The 27,480-nt window shown below is 43.0% G+C and overlaps 1 protein-coding gene across 1 annotated transcript in view; it reads left to right on the top strand.

Annotated features, from left to right (window-relative positions):
* The window catches only part of ELMOD2 (ELMO domain containing 2), a 909,722-nt gene that overhangs the window by 66,245 nt on the left and 815,997 nt on the right, over positions 1-27,480 (top strand). The window contains 1 exon segment of the mRNA XM_044061619.1: positions 10,081-10,231. Within this exon segment, the coding sequence (XP_043917554.1) occupies positions 10,087-10,231 (145 nt within the window). The 5' untranslated portion in view covers positions 10,081-10,086.

Raw genomic sequence — 27,480 nt, 5'->3', positions numbered from 1 at the left:
ATGCCTGTGATTGAAGAGCCATTTCAGAGGGTAGCTGTGGGTATTGTGGGGCCTCTGAGTACCCCAATTTCCACAGGGAAAAAGTATGTTCTAGTGGTAGTAGATTATGTTACCAGATAACCTGAGGCAGTATCTCTGTCCTTCATTGAGGCAGAAAAGATGGCGTATGCTTTGTTAGAGATTTTCAGCAGGGTAGGTTTCCCAGAAGTAATAATGACTGACAGAGGTGCCAATTTCATGTCAGATCTGCTGGCTTGTCTGTGGAAGTACTGTGGGGTGAAGCACCTAAAGACCACTCCCTACTATCCCCAGACTAATGGTCTTGTTGGGAGGTTAAACTCTGCATTCAAGGCAATGCTACGGGCATTTGCAGACCAGTTTGAGGGACCGGGGCAAATATTTGCTCCATCTTTTGTTTGCTTACAGTGAGGTTCCCCAGAAATCCACAGGTTTTTCACCTTTTGAGTTGCTGTATGGGCATAGGGTGAGGGGGCCTCTAGATTTGGTTCAAGATGAGTGGTAGGGTGAGTGTGAATTCCACAAGGAGTCTGTTGTGGCATATGTCCTAAACATCAGGACAAGCTTCAGGGAACTCATGAGCTTGGCCCAGGAGAACCCGTCAGAAGCCCGACAGCAGAAAAAGGTCTGGTATGACAGGAACGCTTGCGCTAGAGAGTTTGATATAGGGCAGCAGGTAATGGTTCTCATTCCTGTCAGACGCAACAAACAGCTTGGAAGGGAACCTACAAGGTGGAATGGAAAGTCTGTGATGTTGACTCCATGATAGAACTGCTAGGCAGGAGGTGGGGGCACAAATTATACCATGTTAACTTGATGAAACCTTACCATGATAGGGATGCCCTTATGCAGAGTGTTTGCAGTAGATTGGAGGAGGACCTTCTCAGTGAGGCTCAGACTGACACCTTAGTGGAAGGGGTAGCAATGTCCTAGCAGCTATCCCCTACCCAGGTTCGAGAAATCCGAGCAGTGCTACAGGAATTTAGGGACTTGTTCACTGAGAAACCAGGGTGCACCCACCTGGTGCAGCACCATGTGGATACAGGACCCCAAAGGCTTATTAAGCAGGCCCCTTATAGGGTGCCTGTGAGAGTCAGACAGACTCTGAAAGAGGAGATACAGGATAATTCAGTAGTCCAGCAGTCCCTGGGCATCTCCAGTGGTGCTGGTATCAAAGAAGGATGACAGTACCAGGTTCTGTGTGAATGCAGGAAATTAAATATTCACACACAGTCAGATGCTTACCCCATGTCTAGGACAGATGAAGCTATAGAGCAGCTGGGCGGGGCTAAGAATCTTACCACCATTTATCTTACTACGGGTTACTGGCAGGTACCCTTGACTCCCAGTGCTTGAGAGAGGTCCGCCTTTGTGACTCCTTTTGGCTTGTATGACTTCACAAAGTTGCCCTTTGGGATGAAAAATGCCCCAGCAACTTTCCAGAGGTTGGTAGATTGTATCCTAGTAGGAGAAGAAGATTTTTGCTCTTGATTACCTAGATGATATTGATATCTTCAGCCATTCCTGGCAAGAGCACATTCAGCATGTCAGGGATTTGCTGGGCAGACTACAGAGGGCAAGGCTGACCATTAAGCCCAGCAAATAGGTGGGTATGGCAGAGGTCTCCTTCCTGGGACGTAGAGTGGGGAGTGGTAGGATCAGGCCACAACCTGACAAAGTGGAAGTCATTCAGGCATGGCCTGCCCCTGTTACCAAAATGCAGGTGAGGACATTCTTAGGGACAGCAGAGTATTGCAGAAAGTTCATCCCCTGTTATAGTACCATAGCTGCTCCCCTCACAGATCTGACAAGGAAAAACAGGCCAGATAAGTTAGTGTGGACCTCAGCATGTGAACAGGCATTCCAGAAGCTTAAAGGAGGTTTTGGAGGACCCCCTGTGTTAGCCAGGCCAGATTACTGCAAATAATTTGTTGTGCAGGGGGATGCTTCAGACCATGAGGTGGGAGCTGTACTTAGCCAGCACTCCTCAGAGGGAAAAGAACACCTAGTAGTTTATCTCAGTCGTACGCTCCAACCCATAGAGCAATACTATGCAACTGCAGAAAAGGAATGCCTAGCCATAGTGTGGGCACTGCAGAAACATGACCCTTATCTGTATGGATGAAGTTGAGTGTAGTTACAGACCACAATCCTTTAACATGGCTACATTGAGCCAGCCAGTAAAATGCCAAGTTACTAAGGTAGAGCCTAAGGTTGCAAACGTATGATATGACAATGCAGCACTGCAGTGAGGTTAGCAATGCCAACGCAGATGGGCTGTCAAGACATGGAATGGGGTAGTGTATTCCTAAATAGGTTCACCCTCTCAAGCAACGTTCCTCAAGGGTCACTTGAAAAACTAATTTTGGTTTTCAGGGAGGCGAGACTTGTGACACTGCCAGCCCAGCTATCTGGAATTTTGTAAATAATCATATGTCATTTGTGAATATTAATATGATTCATATGCTTGTCTTACAAATGTATGATTCATATGCTTGTCTTACAAATGTGAGAGAGCTGCATGTTATGTACTGAGCTTCAAGAATGTAACCACAGTGTACCCTACTGGAAAAGAACAGAAATGCATATAAACTGTATACCTGTGCAAATGTATGTTTTAATAGTAGAAGCTGGAACATATAGAGTTAACTTTCAAAACTTCAAGAAAATAAGTTGAAAAGTAAAATGTTTTACGATTGTGTTATCTCCATTTCAGTGCAGCAAGCAGACACAGTGTGTATGGTCTTGTTTTTTTTATTTATTATTAAATATATTTAAACCTTTTAATTATGGCTGGTTAGTTTAGAGATAGTTAAGCTCTTAAGAGTACTTGCATATGTACTTGGTGACACTGTATAGGCCACTCCAATAGCTTTGCTGTTGGTCACACTTACCATTTGGATAATAGTAACAGCACACACAGTAGGATTGGGCACACTTTGTAAGGGCCTTAGAGTAGCTGATAAGTAGTGGTTGGTGGCAGTGATAACTACCTTATAGTCTGAACAGAAGGGGGCTTAGTCTGAACAGAAGGGGGCTTAGCTAGTAAATCTGTGCAAACCTTCACCAAGAGTGTCTGTGTGTTTGTATATAAATCAGATCTCAAAGTGTGTGTAAGTGTGAGCTACTTGGGCAAGGACACGAAGCACTGGTTGGACAGAAAGGGTGCTGGAGGTTTTGCCTTGACCACTCTGCTGAGATCTTAACCCTGTAACTTTGCCAGTAGGGAGTCTTGTTGGGGATCTGGAGAAAGAGGCAGAAACCAGCCCCAGACTGACTGTCCTCTCTGTGTGCTCTTAAGGGAAATTGTACCTTACTGTGTTTGTACTTGTCATCCTCCCAATGTGTACGTCCCTCACTGATGCTAGTGGTGAGGATTGAGTCTCCTTCATTACTGGCTCAATGCAGGGGCGTCACAGTCCCTATAGCAAAGGACCTCCGTAAAGAGTGGGAAAATTTCAGTCATGTTTTTTTTAAAGCCCTTATTGCCTTAAATGTACCACAAGGTTTGTCAGTAGCTGTGGTGGTTTCCCTCCTTCCACTTCCTCTAAGAGACCTAGGGCTTTTGATTCCTGTGATAAGGAATATCTGGATCCTGGAGAAGAATCCCTGGCCTATTCCTCCCAGATCCATTCCCCTTTTGCTGTGGGATCTGAAGAAGATGAAACTCTCTCCTTCAACCTCATTACCACAATCAACAGAACATGCTGGAGGGACAGGTTCATAACCCAGAGACTGCCCATGCTATGGAATAGACTTCCCATACATGTCAAGCAGAGCACCTCACTGGCCCTCTTTAAGAGAAATCTTGATGAGTGGATGGGAAATAGAAAATTCACCCCAGGGATCACTCCAGTGGCTTTACTCAGCAGAGGCACTGGGAACTAAGGTTGGGTGGCATGTTGTCCTATGGGCTAGGCTTGTAAAGGCCCCAGGGCCATTAGCCTAGTAAACACCTATGAACCTGTGATTCCACTTTTGAGGAGCTTTCCTTTGGAGAGACCATTGTTAAAATGATGGAACATTTTCAGTGAGAGAGTTCCCAAATATTTGAAATCCAGAACAGATATGATCTATTATAGATGGACTCCTCTCAGGCTTTCTGCAGTATCTCCTGTTTTGGAAGACCTTCTAAATACTTTTACTTCTGTTTCACAGGCTCCTGAGTCTCAGCTCTCTGCTCCTAAAAAGCCAGACATTTTCTACTAGGTTCCTGAGGCTCAAAAATTCTTGTTCAAGAATCCAACTTCTGACTCTTCAGCAATTTCTCCTCTGTTGATAAACCTTGTAAGCTTTTATCTTTTGGTAAAGATGGTAGAGCTATGGACAGGTATGGTAAGAAGATATATACATCTGCCACTCTAGCCTTCAGGGCCATTAACTAGCAGACTTGTATGAATAGGTATGTTCTGGCAGACTTGTATGAATAGATATGTTCTGACTGTTCTTTCTAAGCTTGAAGGTGTTCTGGTAGATATGCCTAACTTTGAAGCCAAGTCCTCTGCCATTTCCTTACTGTGTTTTGCATCACAGGATGCACACCATTCTATCAAATGCAGCTACAATACTGCTGCTTCTCTGGTGACTGCATCATGGTCAGTTTTCATGGGTTATTACTGTCTTAGGTTGCAGTCTTTCCCTGAGGATGTTGAGGGTAAATTTAGAGTCTCCCTTAGATACACATAATCTGTGTGGTTGTGCTGCTGCAGAGCTCTTTAAAGCTTTTGCAAGATAAAAGGAAGGTCATGAAAGACCTTAAACAAATATCCCCTATCGCTACCTCTGTTTGACAGTCATCCTTCTCTACCCCTCAGCCTGATTCCTCTTTCATAAAATTAAACTGTTGTTTCCAATTTGGCAACAAATCTCCACAGACTCTTGAGTTATTGGTCATTCACAATAGTTATTTCATGGTTTGGAAATCTCCTTCTCCTCTTTCAGGGATTCCTAAACCTCCTCCTTGCCAACAACCTAACTTTCCTCCTCTTCTTCAGGAATTATTGAATCAAGGGACTATTTAGCCTATCCCTGTCTCCCAGAGGGCAAAGGGTTTTACTCCAGGATGTTTTTGGTCCCCAAGGAGGGTTCTTGGAGACCTATTCTAGATCTCTCCTTTCTCAACAGTTTTCTGAAAGCTCCATATTTTAAAGTGTTATTTGTCCAGTCTCTGTTTCCTCCTGCTGCTTCAGGCTTAGGTGTCCTTCAGGTCCAGAGACACTAAGTATCTCCATACTCCTATTCACCCTCTCTTCAAAAAGTATTTATGGCTGTCTATTTCTTCTTCATATTATCTGTTTTCTCTTTTGTGTTTTGGTCTTTCTACAGCACTGACAGTTTTTATAAAGTGTCTTGTCTTGGTCATAGCCTTTTTTAGACTCCAGGGTGTTCAGAGTTTTACCTATCTGGACAACCATCTTATTCAAACTCTATCTCAATATCTTCTTCTGTAGAACCTCAGATTTACTATGCTCATTTGCAGTGTGGGCTTCACTCTCATTTTCAAGAAATCCATTCTGTTCCCTTGTCAGAACCAAGCTTTCCAGGGTTGCAGGATTTGGACTGTTTCATTCATGGCTTTTCTTCTTCCTTCTAAGGTCATTTTCTTAACATCAGTCCCTTCTTCCTTGACCGGTACTATCAGCAAGAGAGTTGCTACGAGCCCTGGAGTTCATGGCTTCCGCTATTTCTATGATTCCTTTTGCCAGACTCCATATGCAGAAGTTCCAGTGGTATCTCAAAACAGTTTGGCTACAGCATTGGACTTTCCCATTCTGCCTTTACCTTACCTTAGGAAAGAGTTTCTGTGGTGGATCTTCCAAAATTTTCTGAACCCTTTTCTTCCTTTTCAGTTTCTGTCCCTCGTCAGGAATTGTTTTACAGATGCTTCAGATTGGGAGGCTTCTTTCAACAATGTCTGGGTCCAGGATCTCAGGTCTCCTTGGTAGGTGAAGGACCCTATCAACATCAGAGAAATGGGAGCTCTAATCTTAGCTCTTCAGGATCTGCATTCCCTTTGGACTCCAGGTTCTCTTAGAAATTTCACAGACATCACTGTCATGTGGTACATAAACAAACAGAGAGGAACAAAGTCTTACCATCTTTGCAGACAAGTCCTCATAGCATGGGGTTTCACCATCTGCTATCACTTAACACTTCTGGTGCTTTATATTCCCTCAGATCTCAATCTGGTGGCAAGCAATCTCAGCAGGTCTAGTATAGATCCTTACAAATGGATGCTTCACAGGGAGGTTTTCCTGGATATTGCCCATCAGTGGGGTACCCTTCAAGTAGATCTCTTTGCCTCCTCTTTTAACAGACAGTTCCTCAAGTTCTGTTCCAGAGTACCAAGTCCACTGACTTGGAAAGTGATGCTCCTGTATGCTTATCCCCCTCTTCTTCTGTTGGCAAGGGTTTTACACAATATCTTGTGGGACAGGCCCAAAATCTGGGTGACTCCCTTTTGACCTGGACAACATTGGTTCTCTCCTCTTTTTTTTTTTTTTTTTTCCATCTGGCCAGGGGCAGTCATCACAGATTACCTCACAAGATGGACTTCTTCAAACAGAGCAAGGGACCTCTAATTCACCCTCATTTTCTCACCCTGCATTTGACTCTCTCAGGGTGATAGGATTTTCATTCCTTTTTTACACTAGTTTTCTGAGGACATGCTTTGGGTTTTGCAGGAGGCCGGAAAACCCACCACTAGAAAATCTTATGTTGTGAACTGGAAGAGATTTTCTGTTTTGGTGACACAACAATGAACTAGATCCTCCTTTAGTGGGTATTCCTACTGTTCTTTCTTATTTGAGTGAGTTGCTCAGTTCTGGTGGCATACTGTTCTGTTTAAGTTCATTCGTCAGCCATTTCTGCTTGTCTGTCTTTGGATCCATCATATTCATCATTCAGTGAGGTTAAATGATTCTTGAAAAGTGTCCTTCATATTAGGCCTCCAAGAAAACCAGTAGCTCCTTCTTTTGATCTTAATTTTATTCTTGAAAAGTTAACTCGGCCACTCTTTGAACTCTAGATTTCCACAGAGATGGTGTCTCCCCAGTCCTTATTTTATGACTGAAGTGGTCAGTGATTTGCTTTTGAATCAGACCATTCATCTTCCCTCATTTTTTCTCCCTCCTTAAAATAACAGTGAGAGGGTTCTATATTCTTTGGATTTGCATACGCAGCTCCGATATTATTTTGACAAAACTAAGGATATTAGAAATTCCGAGGAACTTTTTTTTTCTTTTTAAGCCAAGAAATGGGTTTAGCTTTTTCTAAGCAGAGCATCTCCTCTTAAATTTCTAAGGCTATTTCTTTTTGTTATTATTTTCATGACAAGCAGCTTCCTCTTCCTGTTTATGCTCATTCTGGTAGGGCTGTTACCTCTTCTGGAGCTTTTTTTTTTAAGGGTCTTGATGCTAGATCCATTTTGGGAAGCTGTTACTTCATCTTCTGTGCATACTTTTACTGAGCACTATAAGTTGGACATTGTTTCTAGGGCTGGGGCAGGTTTTACCAGGTCCATCCTCCATGTTTTTTGGGAGGGTTCCTCTATTGCTTCTTCCTCCTCCCACCATTTCCAGTAGCTTTAACACTCTCCTGTTTGTAAGGAATACTGCAGCAGTGATAAAGAAAGGACATAGTACAGTTATGTAAGAACTTAACATATCAGTAGATGTCCTACTTTTCACAGCTGCAGTAATCTGTCCCTCCTTCCTTCCCCCTGTTAATTTTTTTCTTTGCCCTCTGTCTGAGGAGTCTCTCTTTTATCTAAATTCTAGATGTACATTTAATTTCTTTTGTCTTCCTCCTGGGTTGCTGTGGCTCTCCTGGGTCAATTCAGTTCAGTTCTGTGGATGTGGAACTCTTATGTCACCTTACACTTCGGACATAGGACCTATGTCTAATGTATGGCGCTTTGAAGTACCCAAAACTTTGGTATTCTGGCTTGGAAGTATGGCCATGCTTAGCAGGATGTTATCTTTATAAAGAATACTGTAACGGTGAAAAACAGGACATTTACTGTTATAGTAAGTTCTTACACAGCTGTACTTTCTGCAACTCCTGGTCCAGATTTTTGACTCTAAATGTAGCTACTCTTCCACCAAATTCCATATGGCAGTCATATCAAAGTTCCTTCTTGGTAATGATGATTTTTCCCCTGGCTTCTTTGAAGTCTGCAGAGGTTTTTTAAAGGTTACCTCTCTATTTGACCACCATTAGAAAACTTCTTTCTGTCTTGGAGCGTATCCATGTGTTTCTTTTTGAGCCTGCAGCTTCCTTTCTTGGAAGACTGTCTAGTGACCATAATTTCAGTCAGGATTTCTGAGTTATAGGCCCCTTCTGCTTATACTTAATGTGCTGTAAAATTTATCCTTAATAAATAGATAATACCTTCTGGTATTCTTTCCCCAGTACTCAAGCCATAGCGGATGCTTTCTTTGTTTAATATATGTGCATTGTTGTCTAAAGTTTTCTGTCCAGAAGACTTGTCTGTCAGGATGGATTCACAACTCCTTATCTCTTTCTGTAGTAAAAAACTTTGGGTGTAGGATTTCCTAAGGAAAGCCTAACCGAATCACGTGCAGACTAATGTGCAAGTTTATGTCCATTTCCAAAGACTAATTCAGTGATAGCAATTGTTGCTTTGTAGGTACATTTTTGAAGTGCAGTTCTAGATTATCTTTTTTTGCTGCAGCCACCTGGTGTTCTCTCAACACATTTTCAAGGCTCTGCATAATATCCAGGTCCAGGGTTTCCTTTTGAGTCATTGTTTAGGGTGTCTTCTCATAAGAGAGAACACTTAGGAGTATTAGTTTGGGACCCTGTCCTGTTCTTCCTGAAGAAGTACCTCCTAATAACAGATACAAAAGGTATGTACTTGCTCCTAATAATAGTCATTCTTGTTGATCATGTCTGTCCTCAGTAACATGCCCACTTTCCTCCTTCCTTCTCTTGTAGTAGAAATAGAGGCACAGTGGTAGTGTTTATCTGCTTTGCACTCCTCAGAACAGATCTGGAGAAGAATGGCATCACGCTGCATTCTGGGGTGGTGAGAGTGACCAAGGTAGTATGGGAATGTTTTACATGCTGAGCTGCCCTAATGGTTGCTGACCTTTAGTCCTGCTTTTATCTAAGATAGACCTGTTCACCCAGGTGTGTTATGTTAAGTGCGTATAAGTGTAAAAAAAAAAAAAAGCTGAAAGTACAATTTTTTTTTTTCATTTTCTTAAGTCGATTACATTTTCGTGATGTAACTGCAAAACCACTTTATTGTGTTGGTGAGTCTAGTGTTTACCCTTTAGGTTTAGTTACTCTGTTTTGGGGATAAACGGCATCCTTGGCAGTAGGCAAAACTAGCATGACTCACATTTTGTCATGGTGTATTGCTTTAATTGTTGGAAAGGTAATGCAGAGTTCACTTGGAGCTTAAATTACAGGTTAAAAAGATGCAGATGTATATAATGTTTTGGTTTAAGATATCATACCCAGTTGAGATATGTTTGAAACAAGTCTTTTGAAATGATTAGGGCGTGAAAAATGGATATCATCATTAGTTTTATTAAGACTTTAAGACGGTGGTTCAGGCAGTGTTTTTTTTTTTTCTATATATGGAAACTTTTATCACTTGAGCATTTATTTGCATATCCCATACAGTATTGTACCATGTATACATAAATCTGCTTTTACCACATCTGTCCTTAGTAGTCTTGATTGCCTGTTCCAATTTCTGTATTTTTCTAACAGTGATACTTCCTGTCTTAATTGCTTTAGAGTTTTCTGTATTCAGTGCTTCCATGGTGGCGTGCAATCTTTTTTTTTTTTCCAGTGGAGATAGCCATGTGGGAACTGAGGTCTGAGTACTAGCATGCCGCTTTGCAACAAAGAAGCCCAGTTTGTGCTGAATGTAAACTTACAGTATGCTGCCAGTAGACTTTCTGTATTAGTAGGGAAGCAGCATTTTGTCATATAAGGTTAATACCTCTGGGGAGGACCCAAGTATTTGAATGTACTTTTAGCCTTTGGCAGGAATTCATCATTTTCTCTTTCCTTTCCTTTTTGCAGAGAACAATGTTTACGTATATCTGGGAGTACTTTTACAGGAATTTCTTCAGATTTTGGCTGAAGTGGGTATTAAGACTGATTACAGGAAAATGTGAACTACAGCGGATCTGTGATAGCTCAGTGCAAGGAGCAGAGCGCACTTCCAGAATAGGTAAATTGTACTAAGCTGTTAATAATTTATTTTACTTGTACTTACTTTACTTGTATTTTTATACTGTACTCTTTTCTAAGTAATAGATAGACTAGGCACTTTACCTCATATTGTACCCAGATGCTTTTAATTCTAACAGAAGGTTTAAAGTTCATGTTATTAGATCTTATTTGTATATGCTGATATATTATAGGTTCATAGGTTCATAGGTTCATACTAGGCTATCTGCCCAAGGGCATTTATAAGCCTAGCCCCCCCATGTGTTATTGGCTTTCCTTTAGTTTTTTGAATGAAAAAAATGCCTATCATTTTTTTTCTGTGCTGTCAAGCAGTGACACTGAAGTAATCCCTGGGTATATCTATATCTCCATCCATTGGTCAAGATTCCTCTTGATTGAACAAGGCCAGGTGCCTCTGCCTCTTTACATGTACCGGGATTTTTTTTCCAGCATAGGAGTCTCTCTGTGATCTGTCTGTCCCTCCATATACTCCTATTTATAACCTTTATAAAGGTTTCAAGGTTTTGCCCTTGTGGTTCTGAGGATCTAGTTGAGGTGAAGCATATTCATCAATCAAATTTGATATGGCCTTTATCAAGGGGCACAGGTCACCTCTGCAGCATGAGTGAGGAGGAAGCTGGCTGATTGTCAGGTGGCAAGCTAATACATATTTAGGATATTTTTATCCTTTTGGTGAGGAACTTTTTTTGGGGAAAAGCTGCTTGAACAGGTGGTCAACTCACATCAGGACAGGTAGCTGTATCATTGTACTCAATCATAGGTCTAGTGAGTGATGAGTACAGGGGACTCTGAGATCTAATGATGATCCTTACAGATGGATCGATGACCAGATCCCTTCTATATCAGGTGACCTTAACTAGAACAAAGTCCTAAAGACTTTCAACTCATAACTAAAGACCCCTGCTTCATGAGGTCCCCAGTGAGACTGACCTTTTTAACTCAGTGGTTTGTCACCTATACTTGTTTTTCCTAACTGGATTTTCCCGCATTTTGTAGCTAGGGTAGCTTTTGTCTTCCGAAGCTTATGACTATCCGTTTGGCTGGCGTTTCTGGAGGATGTCTTGTGTCAGATGTGTATATGGTTCAGGCAGGTGCTTCTATTCATGTATCTGTGTCTCCAGTGTTTGCTCAGTGTTTGCTTGTACTCAGAAAAGTAGATCCTGTGTTTGCTTCCCAGGACTGAAAAGGTGGACACACTGCTTCAGGACTGAGACTGGTCACACAATGTGGAAGCAGCTCCAGGCCCTGTGGGTCTGTTACATCTGACCCTGTGGGCTTGTGATGTATGGGTTTACATTCAAGCTGATGAGTTTTTCGGTTTTACCTGTGTGGGGTGAGTGTCTCATGTAGATGAGTGAGGGGGTATGATGTGTTGTTGGCTGTATGGTCGTGGTTGGCCTGACTGTCTCCTTTTCCCTCAGAATGGACTGAGTCAGGACTGCTCTTCTTGACCAAGTCCAAACTGTGAGGATCCAAAGTCTGCAAGTTCCCTATGTCTTTAAAGTCTGCAAGTGCTATGAGTTTATATGCCTTTGTCTGCCAGTTCCTTTTTCCAAGGCCATGGCTAATATGCGTAGGTAATTGATCCTCTCCTTATGAAGTAATCTAAGGGAGGGTGGCGTATTCCACCCTTTTGCAGTATCCTGAGGTGAGGCTAAGATTATGAAGCAGTCTAACACTGTGGCTTTAATTCCACTCCTGAGGTGAGGCTAAGATTATAGGCCTGTCTTAAACGGGACATGATGGCTGCTGTGTTTTTCATGAAGCACACAGCAAGAGACCTTTTTTGGAGATGTTTGGGGGCTGTTGCCCTGGGCTGGAGATATCTCCTTTGGGGCAGGGCTCCTTTTGGGGTTGGGGAGATTTTTGGGGGCCTGCAATCTCTGGAGTATCAGTTTTTCCTTCATTTTAATTTCATTTGATTATATCTGGTTAGCATATTTTAGTATGTCCTCCTAACTTTCTATCAGTTGAACAAAAGAAGGCCTTATTTTGTTCTTTAGCCCTTTTCTTTCTCTTATTTTCTCTAAGGATTTATTTGTGATTTTTTTTTTTGGCTATTTTTTTTTATTAGAGTCCTTGGTTTTTTACTTATTTTGAAGGATTTTGTCTTATCTTGTAGTAGCTTTCTTAGTTTTTTTGTAGAGCTTGTTGCTTGGTCTTTACCTTACCAAGGGAGAGTGTGCTGTTTGGTATGGAGAGTCTTAGTTTTGTTGGTGTGTGTAGTTTGGTGTTGCTTGCCTTTGATCTGAGCAGTCTTAGTTTTGTTTGTAAGAGGCTCAGGGTTTTGGTCAAGCTTGACCACTGATTAGAAGGCTCCTGTAGGTTTGGAAAAGTTTTTAGAACACTGTGGTCTTTTTTGTGAAGCTTTTTACGGGTGGCTGGGGGGCCAGCTAGATTAGTTTATGATCTGATCTCACCATAGAGGGGTTTAGGATTGAGAGTATTTTTTTGTTTTGATCTTTTGTTTCAGGATGATGAGATCTTGGGGTTTTCATGGGGATTGATCAATGAGATCCATGGTTCTTGGGGTTTTTGAACGATGAACCAGCATTCTTTGGGTTAAGAGTTTATGATGTAGGGTGTCTATTCTTGATATTAGGGTGGTTAGTAGTATTAGTGTAGTAGTGGCATTTGAGTATGATGAACTCCTCAAGGATTTTTTAGTTTGATGTGTTTCTGCCCTCCCATGTTCAGGTGGGGTATTTGGGAGGTTCCTGAGCAGAGCAGTCTTGCCTTAACATGGAGGATGCTGATGGTTGCAGTGCATTGTATGGTGAGCCAACACCTGGGGTGGGTGTCCTGATATGCTGTGGCCCCTAACCTCCACCAGTGTTGTCGTTGGTTTTGGGGGCGCCGAATATGGATTCCCTCCTTTGGTGTTAGTTGGAATGATTGCTCTCAGACCTTGAGGTGTGGAATTGTCCCTTATTCAGACATACAATGAATCCTTTCTTGAGGTTTTCGAAATTCGTGAATCTTGAGAGACTGAGGTGGATTCCTGATTGCCCTTACCCTTTTTCAGGACAGCATTTGAGGGTAGGTTGTGGCCTTTTAGCATGGCCTAAAAAGTATTTTCAGATTGGGTGTCTTTGAGCCTTGCCTATGAATTCTGAAGCTCCTGGTGAAAGCCAAGAGGTGCACTTAAGACTTTGGTTTGCATGTCATGTCACATGTCATGGGTGAGGGAATGACACCAGAATTGCAGCCACTATCACTATACATTGAATCATTATTGCCGGTATCATTCTTAAGGGGTGACATCAGCATCTGTCTGTCCATATACTTAAAGCAGTGAGGGTCATAACATGTCATCCCAGGAAGCTCAGCATTGGATCCTCCCTTGCCTGCAACATCAAACTGATAAAGTTTTTTTTTGTTTAGTCTTACTATAGTAGTATTGTAGAGGAGCTTTTCTCCCCGGGCCTCCACTGAAAATGGACATGTATCCAGTTGGACTAGCCCGGTTAACAAATGTAAAATAAAATAAAATAAATAAAATAAATGAATAAATAATTGTTTTGGATTATCTCATATCATTCTTACTAGCTTAACTGATAGCACTTTGATAGTTTTGTCATGCTAATCACTTTTTAGTGGAAACATTTCAGCAAGTTGTAGAGCTGTTATATTGTTTCATTCTACTTTTTCTTTTCTCTGTACAATGTGAAATGTTCATCATTGCTATTATTATACTACATTTTTGATTACTTCTGCTCGCACTAAGCAAACTGCTGTGCCTTTTGAAGTCTCCAGTACTTGCCTCTTCTGACACATTACACTTGTGCTGTGGTTCTGCCAGCACTACATTACCAGATAAAGCAAGTATGTCTTGCTTATAAGGGGATCTTACAGCAATTTGTATTATTACAGAGTTGTATCCTCTAGCACTAACACACTTGTACACAGTTCCTAGTGTCGTTATGGAATACGTCTGCAATAAAACGGTAGTCCATGTCGTCTTGGATGCAGTACTTCCTACTTTCACTGAGATTAAAGCAAACAATGGGTAATTTTTAGGGTTCGTTATTTACTCTTATCTTACTTTTTTTTTTTTTGTCATTTTGCAATCTTATTGTTAAACAGCATTAAGTGAAACAATAGATGTTATGTGATCCTATCTCGCCTACATTCTGTACTGATGGGCTCGGAGCCGATCCCTCGGCTCCGACTCGGCACGCTATGCTATAGAGCAAAGTCTCTTATTGGCTGAGCTATTCTCTATCCCAGGATGCACCACCACTAATCCCCCAGATCTCGTTTGCCGCTTACAAGCTAGGACGTGGTCTCAAACTTGGCTGAACTAAGTACTGTTTTCTTTCAAAGTTCCTGTCAGGAAATTGCTTATTCTTACCCAAAAAGCTGTTTTAACAGCTATTGTTGTTGTACGAGTGTGTTTTGAAGCATTTTGTTGTGAAAAATTGTGTTTTTGATTAAGGGAAAGGTTTCCCATTTAAGTTAGAGGGGCCTTCCCCTATTCTTCAGCTAGTGTATATTATTTTTTCTAGGAGGTCAAGTACCTGTTTAAATTAGAGGGTCTTGGCCCTCCTTTTCTGTATTTTTTCTTTTTGATATTGTATTGTGTTGTTTAAAAAAAAAAAGTTGGTTTAAAATTTTTGTATTGTGTTAAAAATCTCATTCTGAGCAGATAGTGCTACTTTATCTTGTTGCAGTGTTTTTTGGTAGTCAGTTAAGATGTCAAAAGAACATAGACCCTCAGGGTTCAAAAAGTGCACGAGGTGTGGTTATAAAATGTCTATAACCGATGACCACTCCTCATGCGTATATTGTTTAGGCGCCAAGCACCTACAGGAGTCCTGTAGCGTGTGTCACGCCTTTTCTTCTAGAGTCCTCCAAGAGAGGAAGAATAAATTAATATTGAAAGGGCTGATTAAACCCTCCTTCGAGGAGGCCTTATCTTCCTCTTCCTCTCCTACTAAGAAGAAGAAAGCGTCGGCTCCGACCAGCCCGTCGGAACCGACTGCTAAGAAACCTAGGCAGGCTTCTCCATCGGCTCCACGGACTTCGGAGCCGAGGGCGGAACGGTCTGCCTCGATGCCTCCAGTCTCGACTCCTCTGGTTTCGGAGCCGAGGACTGGGACATCGAGAGGCGGGTCACCTTCATCGGCTCCACTGATTTTGGAGCCGATGAGGGTTGCCGGCTCAGACTCTTCCCCTTCGGCGCCGAAGCCCTCCTCGGCACCGAGGGAAATTGTTTTGGGATCTCCCTCGGAACCGATATTGGTCGAGTCCGTTCGGAGCCGGTCCCCCAGTCCTTTGGAGCCGATGGAGAAGTCTGTTCAGACCCGATCGGTGTCATCTAGATCCTCCAAGATGTCTGATTCGGACATCGACAGGGTGCTCCTAAGACTTTTCCAGTCTCCTGTGTTCCAAAAGGTAGTTTCGGCTCCAGCCCATTCGGCTTCAGAGCTGATGGTCCACCCTGTAGTTATGGTTCCTCCTCCAACAGTCTCGGCACCATTGGAGCCGGTGCTGGTGGAACCGATGGAGGTTTTCAGGTCGGGCCCGAACCTTACTCCAACCCCGGCTCTCGAGTCGGAGTTCGGTACGCGGACCTCCTCTGTCGGCCTCGGGGGGGACGCTTCGGGACTGATGTTTTCTGTCCCAAGCCTTCCTCTCGGTGCGTTGGCTGTGGGGGTACCGTCTACTGTCGTGGCCACGGAGGTGGGACCTTCCCAGGATTCTGGTGGTCCGGCCTTCAGGGCCATGAGGAGTGCGTTAGCCAGATCTTCTTTGGCTACCTCCACGGTCTCTCCAGCACCTTCCCTGCATACGGAGACTGGGTCTTTGGCAGTCCCCCTGTCCTTAGACAGCGGAGCCCCGGGGCCTGAGGTCACCCCCACTGGGGGCCCCTCTGAAGCTTCTTCGGAGGAACCCCCAAGGAAAAGATCGTGCAAGAGGAAGCACGTTGACTCCCCCGATGAGTCTCTCACGTCAGACACTGATCTTGATGATGCAGAGGGGTCCCCTAAGTCGTCCTCAGATGATGTCTCCTTTGCAGACATCCTGGAAGCCCTCAAACAACAAGGCGGCTGGCAATCCAAACCCCCTTCTGCTGACGAGTTGGTGTTCCTTAAGGCCTTCGGGGCTCAGCCCTCCACCTCCTGGGTGTCTCCGCCCTTCGACGAGCTCCTAGATTTGATCTGTCGAGGGCGGGAACACCCAGACTCTGTAGAACCGTGCCTGCCCGCCCAAATAAGTTCCTGTCAGCACCCCCAGAAAAGGAGTTTTTGACGAAAGGTGTGGCTGTAGATGCCTTGGTGGTGGCATCTGCTACCCAGCAAGATGTAGCAGAGGCTTCGACGTCCGTCCATCCTCCTAATAAGGAGTCTAGGAGCATGGATCGGTACGATAAGCGCACCCTTAGTTCAGCGGCCTTTACTTTAAGATCCTTGAACTATTTAACGCACTTCACCAGGTTTCAGAGGGATCTGATCAGGGAGCTTTCAGATACCCTCTTAGGTAACCTACCTGAGCAGCTGGTCCAGACGGTTGGCTCTCAGTTGGCTACGCTGTCATCCATATCAAACTCGTCCATGAGGCTCATTTCTTATGCGGCCGAAGGGGCGAGTAGAGCGGCGGGTACAGGTATTGCTCTACGTAGGCAAGCCTGGCTCCGCCTGTGTCATTTTGCGGAAGCCTTCAAGTCTTCCTTTTCCGACGCCCCCTTTGATGGGTCCTCTTTGTTTGGACCCAAGGTAAAGGACACATTGACCCGCTGCGAGCAAGAAGGTAAGACTTTGACTGCCGTAGGGGCACGATTTTCCACTCCCTTTCAGCCTTACCCCAAGGCTAAAAGAGGCGGGAAAATGTGGTTCCATAGATCTCAGAAGTCTTATCCCTCACAGCAGGACGATCCCCCTTCTAGAGGCAGAGGGAGGGGGAAATTCTTCTGGAAGACGCCGCCCCAGAGGCAGCAGAGGCCCCCGCAACACTGGAGACTGCGAGTCCTTTTGTGGCTCTTCAGCCTTTCACAGTCCCTGAGGGATTGCCCGACTGTGCAGCTCCGGAGCCAGTCGGGGGTCATTTTTCGAGGCACCTAAAAGCCTGGGAAGGTATCACTCAGGACCGATGGGTGCTTCGAATTATCGCCGGAGGTGACGCCATTCCCTTTTCTCACTCCCCGCCTCAGTCCAAGAAAATCCCGGACCCGCCACCCAGTCAACGGGAAATTGCAGCCTTGGAAGTCTCAAAGCTGCTTCAAAAAGGAGTCATCCAACCGGTCCCCGCAGACCAGATCGGATTAGGGACTTACTCAAGATTCTTTTTGGTGCCAAAAAAGACCGGGGACTTGAGGCCCATTTTGGATCTCCGCATTCTAAATTGTTCAGTCAAAAAGTCCAAGTTCTGAATGGTCACCCTACAATCCGTTCTCCCACTACTGGAGAAAGGTGTTTGGATGTGCTCCATAGATCTCAAGGACGCTTATTACCATATCATGGTACATCAAGCGTCCAGGAGACATCTGCGCTTCAGCCTAGGAGACAGTCATTTTCAGTTCCGTGCGCTGCCCTTTGGTCTCACCACAGCCCCCAGGGTGTTCACCAAATGTTTGGCGGTCATGACTGCTCACCTGAGAAGTCTAGGATTCCAGGTGTTTCCGTATCTAGACGACTGGCTCCTAACTGCCACCTCCAAGCATCTACTATTGCAGAGCCTACAAGCCACAATATCACTGGGCACTTCCCTTGGAATCACCTTCAATTGACCAAAGTCTGTGTTGCTGCCATTTCAACGCATAAGATTCATCGGAGTAGAGATAGACTCAAACCGAATGCGGGTCTATCTTCCTACAGAAAGGATACAAACCATACAGGCTCAAGTTCGAGTCTTACTTCCCAGATCCAAAGCCACAGCCAGAATGGTCCTGCAGCTATTGGGATCTATGTCCGCCACTGTTCTTCTGGTTTCCCTAGCAAGGTTGCACATGAGAATTCTCCAGTGGCTTCTTTCAACACAGTGGTCCTTTCAAGATCTCCCTCTCAGTCACCTCATATGGATCACGGAAACCTGCAAACGGGACCTTCGCTGGTGGCTGGTGCCCTCCAATCTGGATCAGGGACGACCCTTTGTTCCACCTCTTCCGGCGGCCACTTTGACTACGGACGCCTCCCAGGTGGGGTGGGGGGGGGGCATTCCCTGGGCAGGTCAGTCCAAGGCAAATGGCATTCGAAAGAGAGCCTTCTTCATATCAACATCTTAGAAATGAGGGCGGTGTTTCTGTCCCTACAAGCCCTTCACGATTACCTCCCTCAGGGCGTAATTGCCGTTCACTCTGACAACGTCAGTAGTCTGGTACCTGAACAAGCAGGGAGGGACCAGATCCTACCCCCTTTGCAGAGAGGCCATGAGAGTTTGGGAATGGGCAGTGTCGACCAAACGATTTCTAGTGGCGACTCATATCCCTGGCAAGTCCAATGTCATAGCCGACAGACTGAGCAGAACGATCCTCTTTCCACACGAGTGGTCTCTGAACAATACAGTTGCAACTCAGATTTTCAGCAAATGGGGAATTCCTTGTTGCGATCTCTTCGCAACCCTGCTGAATGCGAAGTGCAAAAAGTTCTTCTCCCTCACCCCGGCCCCGGGGGAGAGCCCTATGGACGCACTAGCCCATCCTTGGCCCACCGGCTTGCTATACGCCTTTCCCCCAGTTCCTCTCCTTCCCAGAGTGATCCAAAAGGCGTCTCACTTGGGGAGCAAAATGATCTTAGTTGCTCCTTACTGGCCTCGTCAGGTATGGTTCCCCTATCTTTGGAAATATGCACTGGACGGTCCATGGTTCCTGGATCAGATCCCAGACCTATTAGTTCATCAGTCGGGACTACTCCACCAGTCCCTCCACACCTTGAAATTAACAGCTTGGCTCCTCATCTTCCGACTATAGTCAGGAATCATACCTTAGACCTGGAGGTCATACATATCTTATCTTCGGCCCACAAGTCTGCCACTAAGAAGTTGTATACTAGCAAATGGAAGAGATTTGCTATTTGGGCTCAACTCCGAGGTCTGGATCCCATCACTATTCCTGTATCGGAAGTCCTGAAATTTCTAACTTCCCTATTCAATCAAGGTTCCTCAGTCTCTACCATCAGGGTTCAATTGGCAGCTATTTCCAATTTTCACGAATCTATAAACCCACCTTTAATGAGCAACAGATTGTGTAAGACCTTCATGAAAGGTGCTGCGCTTTTACGACCTCCGATTTCTCATCCTGCTCCTCCATGGGATCTCAATGTGGTGTTACGTGCCTTAACTCCCCCCCCCCCCCCTCGAACCGGCAGCAACATGTGATTTGAAATTTCTATCGTGGAAAACTGCCTTTCTGGTTGCGATTACTTCAGCCAGAAGGGTTTCAGAGCTTCAAGCTTTGTCTGTAAAACCTCCGTACCTGGTTTTTCACAAAGATAGAGTATCTCTCAGGCCAAATCCATCCTTTGTCCCTAAGGTTTGTTACAGTTTTTGTCTACAACAGTCATTAGAACTTCCAGTTTTCTTTCCAAAGTACTCAAACAAAGCGGAATACATATTCCACACATTAGATGTCCACAGGCAATTGCGTTTTTATTTAGATAGGACCATACAAATAAGGAAAACAGATCAATTGTTTATATCCTTTTTGGATAATAAATTGGGCAAAGCCGTCACAAAGGTCACTATTGCCAAATGGATCAGGGACTGTATTAGTCAAGCTTATTCCTCTTCTAATAAAGAGCTTACGACCCCTGTCAAAGCTCACTCTACAAGAGCTATGGCTACTTCAATAGCATTCCATTCTAAGCTTGCCATTAGTGACATTTGTGCTGCGGCTACGTGGTCTTCCCAGCACACTTTCATTTCCCACTACACATTGGATGTGGCATCTCGGGCGAGCTTCATTTGGTTCCACAGTGCTCAGGAGTGTTTTCCAGTGAGCCACCCAGGAATTAGGTGCTAGGGACGCTGTCCCATCAGTACAGAATGTAGGCAAGATAGGATCACATAACATCTTTTAGTTATGTACTTACCATAACTTTAGATGTTTGGGATCCATCTCGCCTACATTCCTAATACCCACCCTCCTTCCCCCTGCCTTGGAGATCAGAAGAGATCGGACGGTCCGAATTCTATTGTTTCATCTTGAAACATCTGGCAATGTTATATAAACAAGTTATGTATGTGTGCATGAATGCGGACAAACAAGATCTGGGGGATTAGTGGTGGTGCATCCTGGGATAGAGAATAGCTCAGCCAATAAGAGGCTTCGCTCTATAGCATAGCGTGCCAAGTCGGAGCCGAGGATCGGCTCCGAGCCCATCAGTACAGAATGTAGGCGAGATGGATCCCAAACATCTAAAGTTATGGTAAGTACATAACTAAAAGTTAGATTTTAATTTGAGACATTTTTGATCACTGCTGTGTTATTTATAACTGTCTATATCATGATACCATCAAGTTTGAATACTGTCTACCATGTAACTTAGATGTTAATGCCAGTATGGGTGAATCCTGTGCTCCATGTAGCCCATATTGTGATGTTAGCATTGTTATTTGTGTGTGTTTTGTACCCTGCATCGTAATGTCAAAATTTGTGAGCCTTGTGTTCTTCATAGCCTAGATCATTATGTCAATATTGTGAATTTTATGCGCATTTAAAAAAAAAATTGCATGAAGAAAGAGATGTGCAGGATTAGAAAACTTTATCCTGTCTACCGGTTTTTTATTTATTTTTAATTAGGTAGTACAAGGTAAAGCATGTTTGAGTTCATCCTAGCTGTAAGTTAGGGGGTAGATTCAAGTTGATATGTTGCAAGCTCCTCTGTTTATTATTCAGACTACCCAAGAGTGCAGTGTGTCCATGCATATCACTTACATTCTTGTACCCTAAGTCTGTAACGATGCTAAATAATTTAAAAATGCCATACTACAACCACTTTTCAGAAAGAAAGTGGGTATTTCTGCAATATTGAATATTTTTTAAATGCATCAAAACATTCATATTGCTGCTCTTCATTTCTGCTTATATCAGTCTAAAATTTTATGAAGAGCCATATATTTGTTTTTGCTTTCATTTTGGATTATTAAAATTAAAGAAGTCTGGTATTATGCATAGTCCCAGGGTTCATATGTGCGCCAGGCCAAATGTTGAAGAGTATCATTATGCAAATATGGTCGGCACTATTTAACAGCACTGACTATACGAAAGTGAAAGGGTGCATAGACATGGCCTCAAGCTTTTGGGCTGTCTAGAAGTTAGTAAAATGCATAAAAACTTGTGTAGTTATATGCAAATATAACCATTTTGAGTGCAAAATGTTAAATACTTTCAGATGTTTTTGGAATTGAAAGGTGAGCATGGGCTTGCACAAACCCATCTGTATTACTATTGCTCAGTTAAGGAAAGTGGTCCTCAACACAGCTATATAGTAGTGAATTTAAAAAAGGTACAAGGTGTCATTTACTGAATGTGCTTGTGTCAAAACAGTTAATTAAATGCACATGTTCCTCTGAAATATAATTTCTATCTAGTCTAGTCCAATTATCGTACCTTGGGGAATAATGTGTAAATTATCTCCGAGTTCGTACTACTACTGAATTCATGTCGTCCATAAATTTCTTTAGAAATCTGTCCTCTTTTGTTATATTTTCCCTTTTAGCCCCCCCCCCCCCCCCAGATACAGCCTCATTGTTGCAAATCAACTTCCACTCTCCACCTATAATTACTGAATGTACAAGTGTTTTTATGTGGGCACCATGATTAGGCCTTGATAAATCTGGAAAGGGAAAGGTAAGACCGACAGGGAAGACAAGGTGCACACAAAAGGAAGACATTGAGAGGATTCTGCTGGAAGGGGTGGGAGAGGAAGGGGTACTGTGTTTTTGGTTGAGGTTAGTCCTCCTATTTTTTATTTATTGTTTCATATATGAGAGAAATTGGAGAAGGAGTAAGGGAAGAAGATATAGGAGAGATGCTTAGGGAAGAGTTATGGAATGAACATAACATACAAGACAGATAAGATAGACAGTAACAGTGTGGTGGGCTGATGTTGGTGGGGGACAAGATATACAGATGGCAGACACAAAAAGGGAAGGGTTGGAAGTGTCAGAACAGGTCTCACCCTTGTCTGGAGGATTTCAAATATTTCCACTGACTAATACACCTGCATTAAGGGACCCCAATGACAAGGAGGTTGGAGGTCTCTAGTGGCTTAATAGATAGAACTGACTGATTCAGCAAATCTGTTAGGAGGCCTTGCCTGGAGTGAAGGAGTTTCTCCAGTGCCTGCCCAACCGCATCCTACATCAGGTCCAGAAGGTCACTCCATTTGTGGCTTTCTATGCTGCTTTGCTCCAGGTTCCCTACAGAACCATAGCCACCACCCTGAACCTTAGAAAACATTCCCAAGCATGCTGAAGGAGATCATGAGCCATCCCTGACCTTGTAGGTACTAGCCTGAGCTGCCCATTGGATCTCTGGACTTGTGGAAGACAAAAGGTAAAAGGAAGATAAAAATAAATAAATGAAAATAATCAATAGTATTAAAAATGTAGAGAGGGATAAAGTGGAGAAAAGAGACTCATAAGTTGCTTTAAGGTTTACTATTGATTTTGGTGGAAGTGTTACTTATGGTTATTTAATTCTTTTTGCAGTTATTTTCTGATTGTTATTCATATTTAAAACTGTTCAGTAAAACTTTAAACAAATTCCTTTTTTTTTGTTTAGGGAATGCAACTGATAATGCATGACTGTATTTTTTTATACTTCTGTAATGAAATTATTTGAATGCCTTCTGCCAGTCTTTTAAGCCTCCTGTTGGCCTGATCCTTGTAACACTGGTCCTCATCAGCTATAGAAATAATAAAAAAAGGAATGCATAGTTTACTTGTGTGAATGACTGTGGAATATATAGGTTCATAGGTTGGTACTAGGCTATCGGCCCTAAGGCCTTTACAAGCCTATCCATAACAATTCCCTGGATATTTCTACCCACAGTATTTACTTCCCTGGACCCCTGTCTAGCAGGGTGACTGACGTGATCCCCAGGGTGAATTTCCTATCTCCCATCCAATCGTCAAGGCTCCTTTTGAAGAGGGCCAAGGAGGCGCTCTGCTTGACATGTATGGGCAGTCTGTTCCAGAGTATGGGGAGTCTCTATGTGATTCATATTTTTCAAAGAGAATTTTTTTCTAGTACAAGTGATAGAACGGATGCTTAGGCTTTGCTTTATTGATGCAAACTGGTAGCAGTAATGAATGCTCTGCTTATTCCTGGACACATCTTTCTCATTTCCTAACTTCTTTATTTTTTGGGTCTAAGAAGTTGTTACAGTGATTTGCTACGTTGAGAGGCACCAGAGTGTCTGAGGAGGGCTGGGAAGGGATAGCTATTGCTGAATTACTGTTAATGGCAGTTAACATTTCCTTAAAGTATAATAAGAACCAGTACTTGACTACTGTAATTTGCATTATGATGTTCACTAGGTTTTATGTACATTTTTGTGAATTAATACATTTCAGCTACCTGTAAAACAGTACAGTTCCTGTTTTGTGTTAAATTAATTGACCGGTCCAACATGCAAGAAGTTGTATGCAGGTCATACACTTTTACCTCTCAACCTCTTAGAGCAAGAAATCTGGACAAAACCATAATAATGGTGGGACACAGGTCCAAAAATTGGGGACATTTTTAAAAATTCCTGTTAGAAATTTAGAAAGATGATGGACCATAATTTTTTGAAGGGTGTGAGGTCTTAAATGCAAATGTTTGTCATTATTTTCTGACTTCCATCTTCAGTGATTTGTCAGTGATTTGCCAGAAAACCAAAATTTTATGAGGAGCAGACCAAAAATATGAGGCAAAAATCTGGACAGTTGAGAGGCATGCATACACTTGCTGTGTCCTCCACCTCACCTCTGCATAATGTGTAGTGGCTAGTTCTGGTCAGCCTTTTTGCAGGTGCAGTAAGTATTCTATAAATAAGTTACATAACTTTAGAAAAACATGCTGTTTTTATATCACTAAAACAGTAGAGATTTCTTTCTGCTTAGCATTAACCACTATAAATGAATTCAGTGTTCATTCACTATGTTTGCATACTTTAAAAAAATTTGTACATTTCCTACAATTTCATATAATTATGAATATCAGTTTAGTCCGTCATACATACATACATATAACTCCTTTGACTTTACCTTGTTATACATGCACTTGTACAACATTGTACTTGTATTCCCCTTTGTATATTAAAGGGGAAAAAAAGGTATAAAACTCCAGCCGCCTTTCCTGCACCTGAGCTCCCCACCAGGCCAGCTGGCCCCCCCTTCGCCTCTGCAGGTTGTCATACCTACGCCAATGCTGCTGCTGCCCAGAGTGGGGGATCCTTGTTAGGAATGACAAGTGTTCACCCAGCTCCTACCAGATATTAGTTTTCTTTCACTGTGCTAACCAAAGCCTGGTCAAGTTTCTTCTGGTATCACTTTTGCAGCAGGTAGAGAAGGATCATGGTCTCTTTCTCAGACCAGCTTGGTTAATTAACTCTGGGCTTCCACAGATGTCATCTTTTGAATTGAAGTGAAACAGTAAATGATTTAAGTCTGGGGATTACAGAGTGTGAACCACACTGTCTGAGGTGTGGCATCAGCATGCCCAACCCATGCAGCCATGTACGGGTGGTACCTGTGGAACTGATGATAATGTCAAGGTTGCTTTACTAACTGGAGTGAACAAGTCAAATGGACTTTCACAGTATTTTTTGTCCATGCTATTGCTTCTTTTTGTATGAATGGAAGTTTCAGCAGTGTTGTATCTGCAGATGTGTTGGGGTGGTGTCTTTTTAATGTCCATGTATCTATTTAAAAGACTACTTCTGTCTCTTCCTTTGGGTAATGTAAGCAGTTATGATAACATGGCCTTAAGACTGACAATGTAATCTTTGTATGATGCTTTCACTTTTGATTCTAAAGCAGTTCATTTACTAGACATTTCTATTTCTTTCTGTGTCCTCTTTCGATTAAGTCCTTGATAGTACTCTGTAAAGTGTTGTACGGGTCTTAAAGATACAGTACTAGTAGGTTAGAATACAGTTCTACTGATTTGTTAGAAAATTAAATACGCATTGAAAAGGTATTGTGTAGTTTACTGTGCTTATCTGCTATGAGCTCAAACTTGTCCTTGCACTCAGCTTGCTTCAGAGCAGCTTGGCCAGAGGAAGCCAAAGCCACTTTATGCTATTGAAAGGGATAACGCTTTGTGCAGTGTTGTGATTCACAGAGCTTAGCTCTGCATAACTTCATTTACATAAGATTTTAGTAAATCAGTCGTAATTTATGCCGGTAAACCAAGTCTGCCATATTAAACTACACTAAGCCACTTTTGTTGCTGACAGTCCATGGAAATCACAAACAAATTGTAAGGAATTATTAAAAGAAGCAGTACTTGCAAATTATTAGAAAATCACCAAAATTGGTACAGTTCATTAAAATCAATTTGGCAGAAGCATATGTTTACTGGTAAGATATGAAAAAAAATATATATATATTTTTTTACAATGTTAAGCATCAGTGTAGTAGTAAAGTGTAAGGTGCCAATTTCAACAGCTGTGTACATAATATTTTGGCACTTTCTGACCTTTATAAGGTTACAGAATAAGGCAGCAGCATAAAGAATTGCCATGGTTATGGTAACTACATATATAATTACCGTTTGCAAATATTAAGTGAGGGGAAATTAAAGTAACACTACATTCACTATTACAGTATGTACTGCTCAATAGTCTCTGTGTTGGTGTTGTGTGTATGAGTCTGGTATAATTTTGGCCCTCAGTTAATGGTTTTAAGATACAATATGCTTCAACAGCAGGGATCAGTACTCTTGAGAAAGAACTTTGCACTTGAAGAGAACCACATCCTCTTGGATGCTTACAGGACATATGAGAATTTTTTTGTCCGAGAAAGGGAGGCCATAGCAGGTAGAGAGTGCCAAGGCATGGAATCTCAAGTAGTGTCTGACATCAGTGATGTTGGGGGGGGGGGGGTAATTCACATTGGCACAGTGTGGGAAAAGAGCACATGACTTGATGGGACATGCAAGAACAAAAGCTAGGCAGAATGCTGCTGCCCACAGCAGCACTGATGGGGACCTTTCCACAATTCAACCATTAACACCCGATGAGGAGTACCATCTTTCTGTAAAAGGTGAATGTATATGATGCAGATAATGCCACAGGAATCATTAGAGGAGGTGTGGACAGCAGTACTTTCAGACCATTCCAGCAGCCACATTGTGGTACGCAAGAAAGTTAGTGTATAGGTGATTGCATTACTTCATGTTGGCATATATTTTCCAGGATAGTGGAAAATACATAACTCATCACATTTTCCATCAACAGATGCCCAATTTACATAAGGCATGTGAGAAAGTTCAAACTCTTTGCATGGTAAGTGTCTGTGTCGTCTGTTAATACACAAGTGATTTTTGTTTGTCAGACATCTAAGTATGTCGTCACTTACTCCTTCCCAGGCTCAGCACCCGAATCAAACACGCCCACTGTGCTAACACTACAGACAACTTTGAGTGCACAGTGGCTGTCAACAATGATGCCATAATTCTCATGTCCGTGACACAGGCTGAAGATGTGGTACACAGTCTGGGTACTGAAAGGACCCTCACCTCCATCCCACAAGTACATAACTCCATAAACAGTGGCATGGGCTCATACAGTCAACTTGATGGTATAACACTGCAACATGAAAGGGGCAGGGCATTATGTAGCTCAACACCAGTATCTTGTGAACAACAAGAGCGTATTCTGGAAGATGCTACCAGCATTACCTTCCATGTTGCGTGTACAAAGGGCTGCAAGGCAAAGGCATATGTTGCAACTAGCTCTGGAGGCAGCCTTGGCTGTCTAGCAGCAGTTGTGTAGTGACATATTTCATGCCAAAGCCACTGCCAAAAAGAGACGGGTAGCGATGGTTAGGGTATTGAAAGGTATACATGAAGAACTTCTTTAGTACATGGGAATGGTGGAGGCAATATCATGATGATTCTCCTGCACAGCATGGTGGTATACACAGAATCCATATCCAACTCTATGCACATGCTAGTAAAATCTTACCAGACTTGCATAGGAAGTACCTCTGGATTTGGACAGTGGATTGCCAGCACACATAGAGGCCGAGTGGGCAGCACACAATGTCATTCTCAAGGTAGTGCTTCTACAACTACAC

This window comes from Protopterus annectens, chromosome 2.part0, assembly GCF_019279795.1.
Source record: "Protopterus annectens isolate FY-2018-M chromosome 2.part0, PAN1.0, whole genome shotgun sequence".
Taxonomy (NCBI): Eukaryota; Metazoa; Chordata; order Ceratodontiformes; family Protopteridae; genus Protopterus; species Protopterus annectens.
Note: the sequence above shows the minus strand (reverse complement) of the source record. Positions and strands in the feature narration are given on the sequence as shown.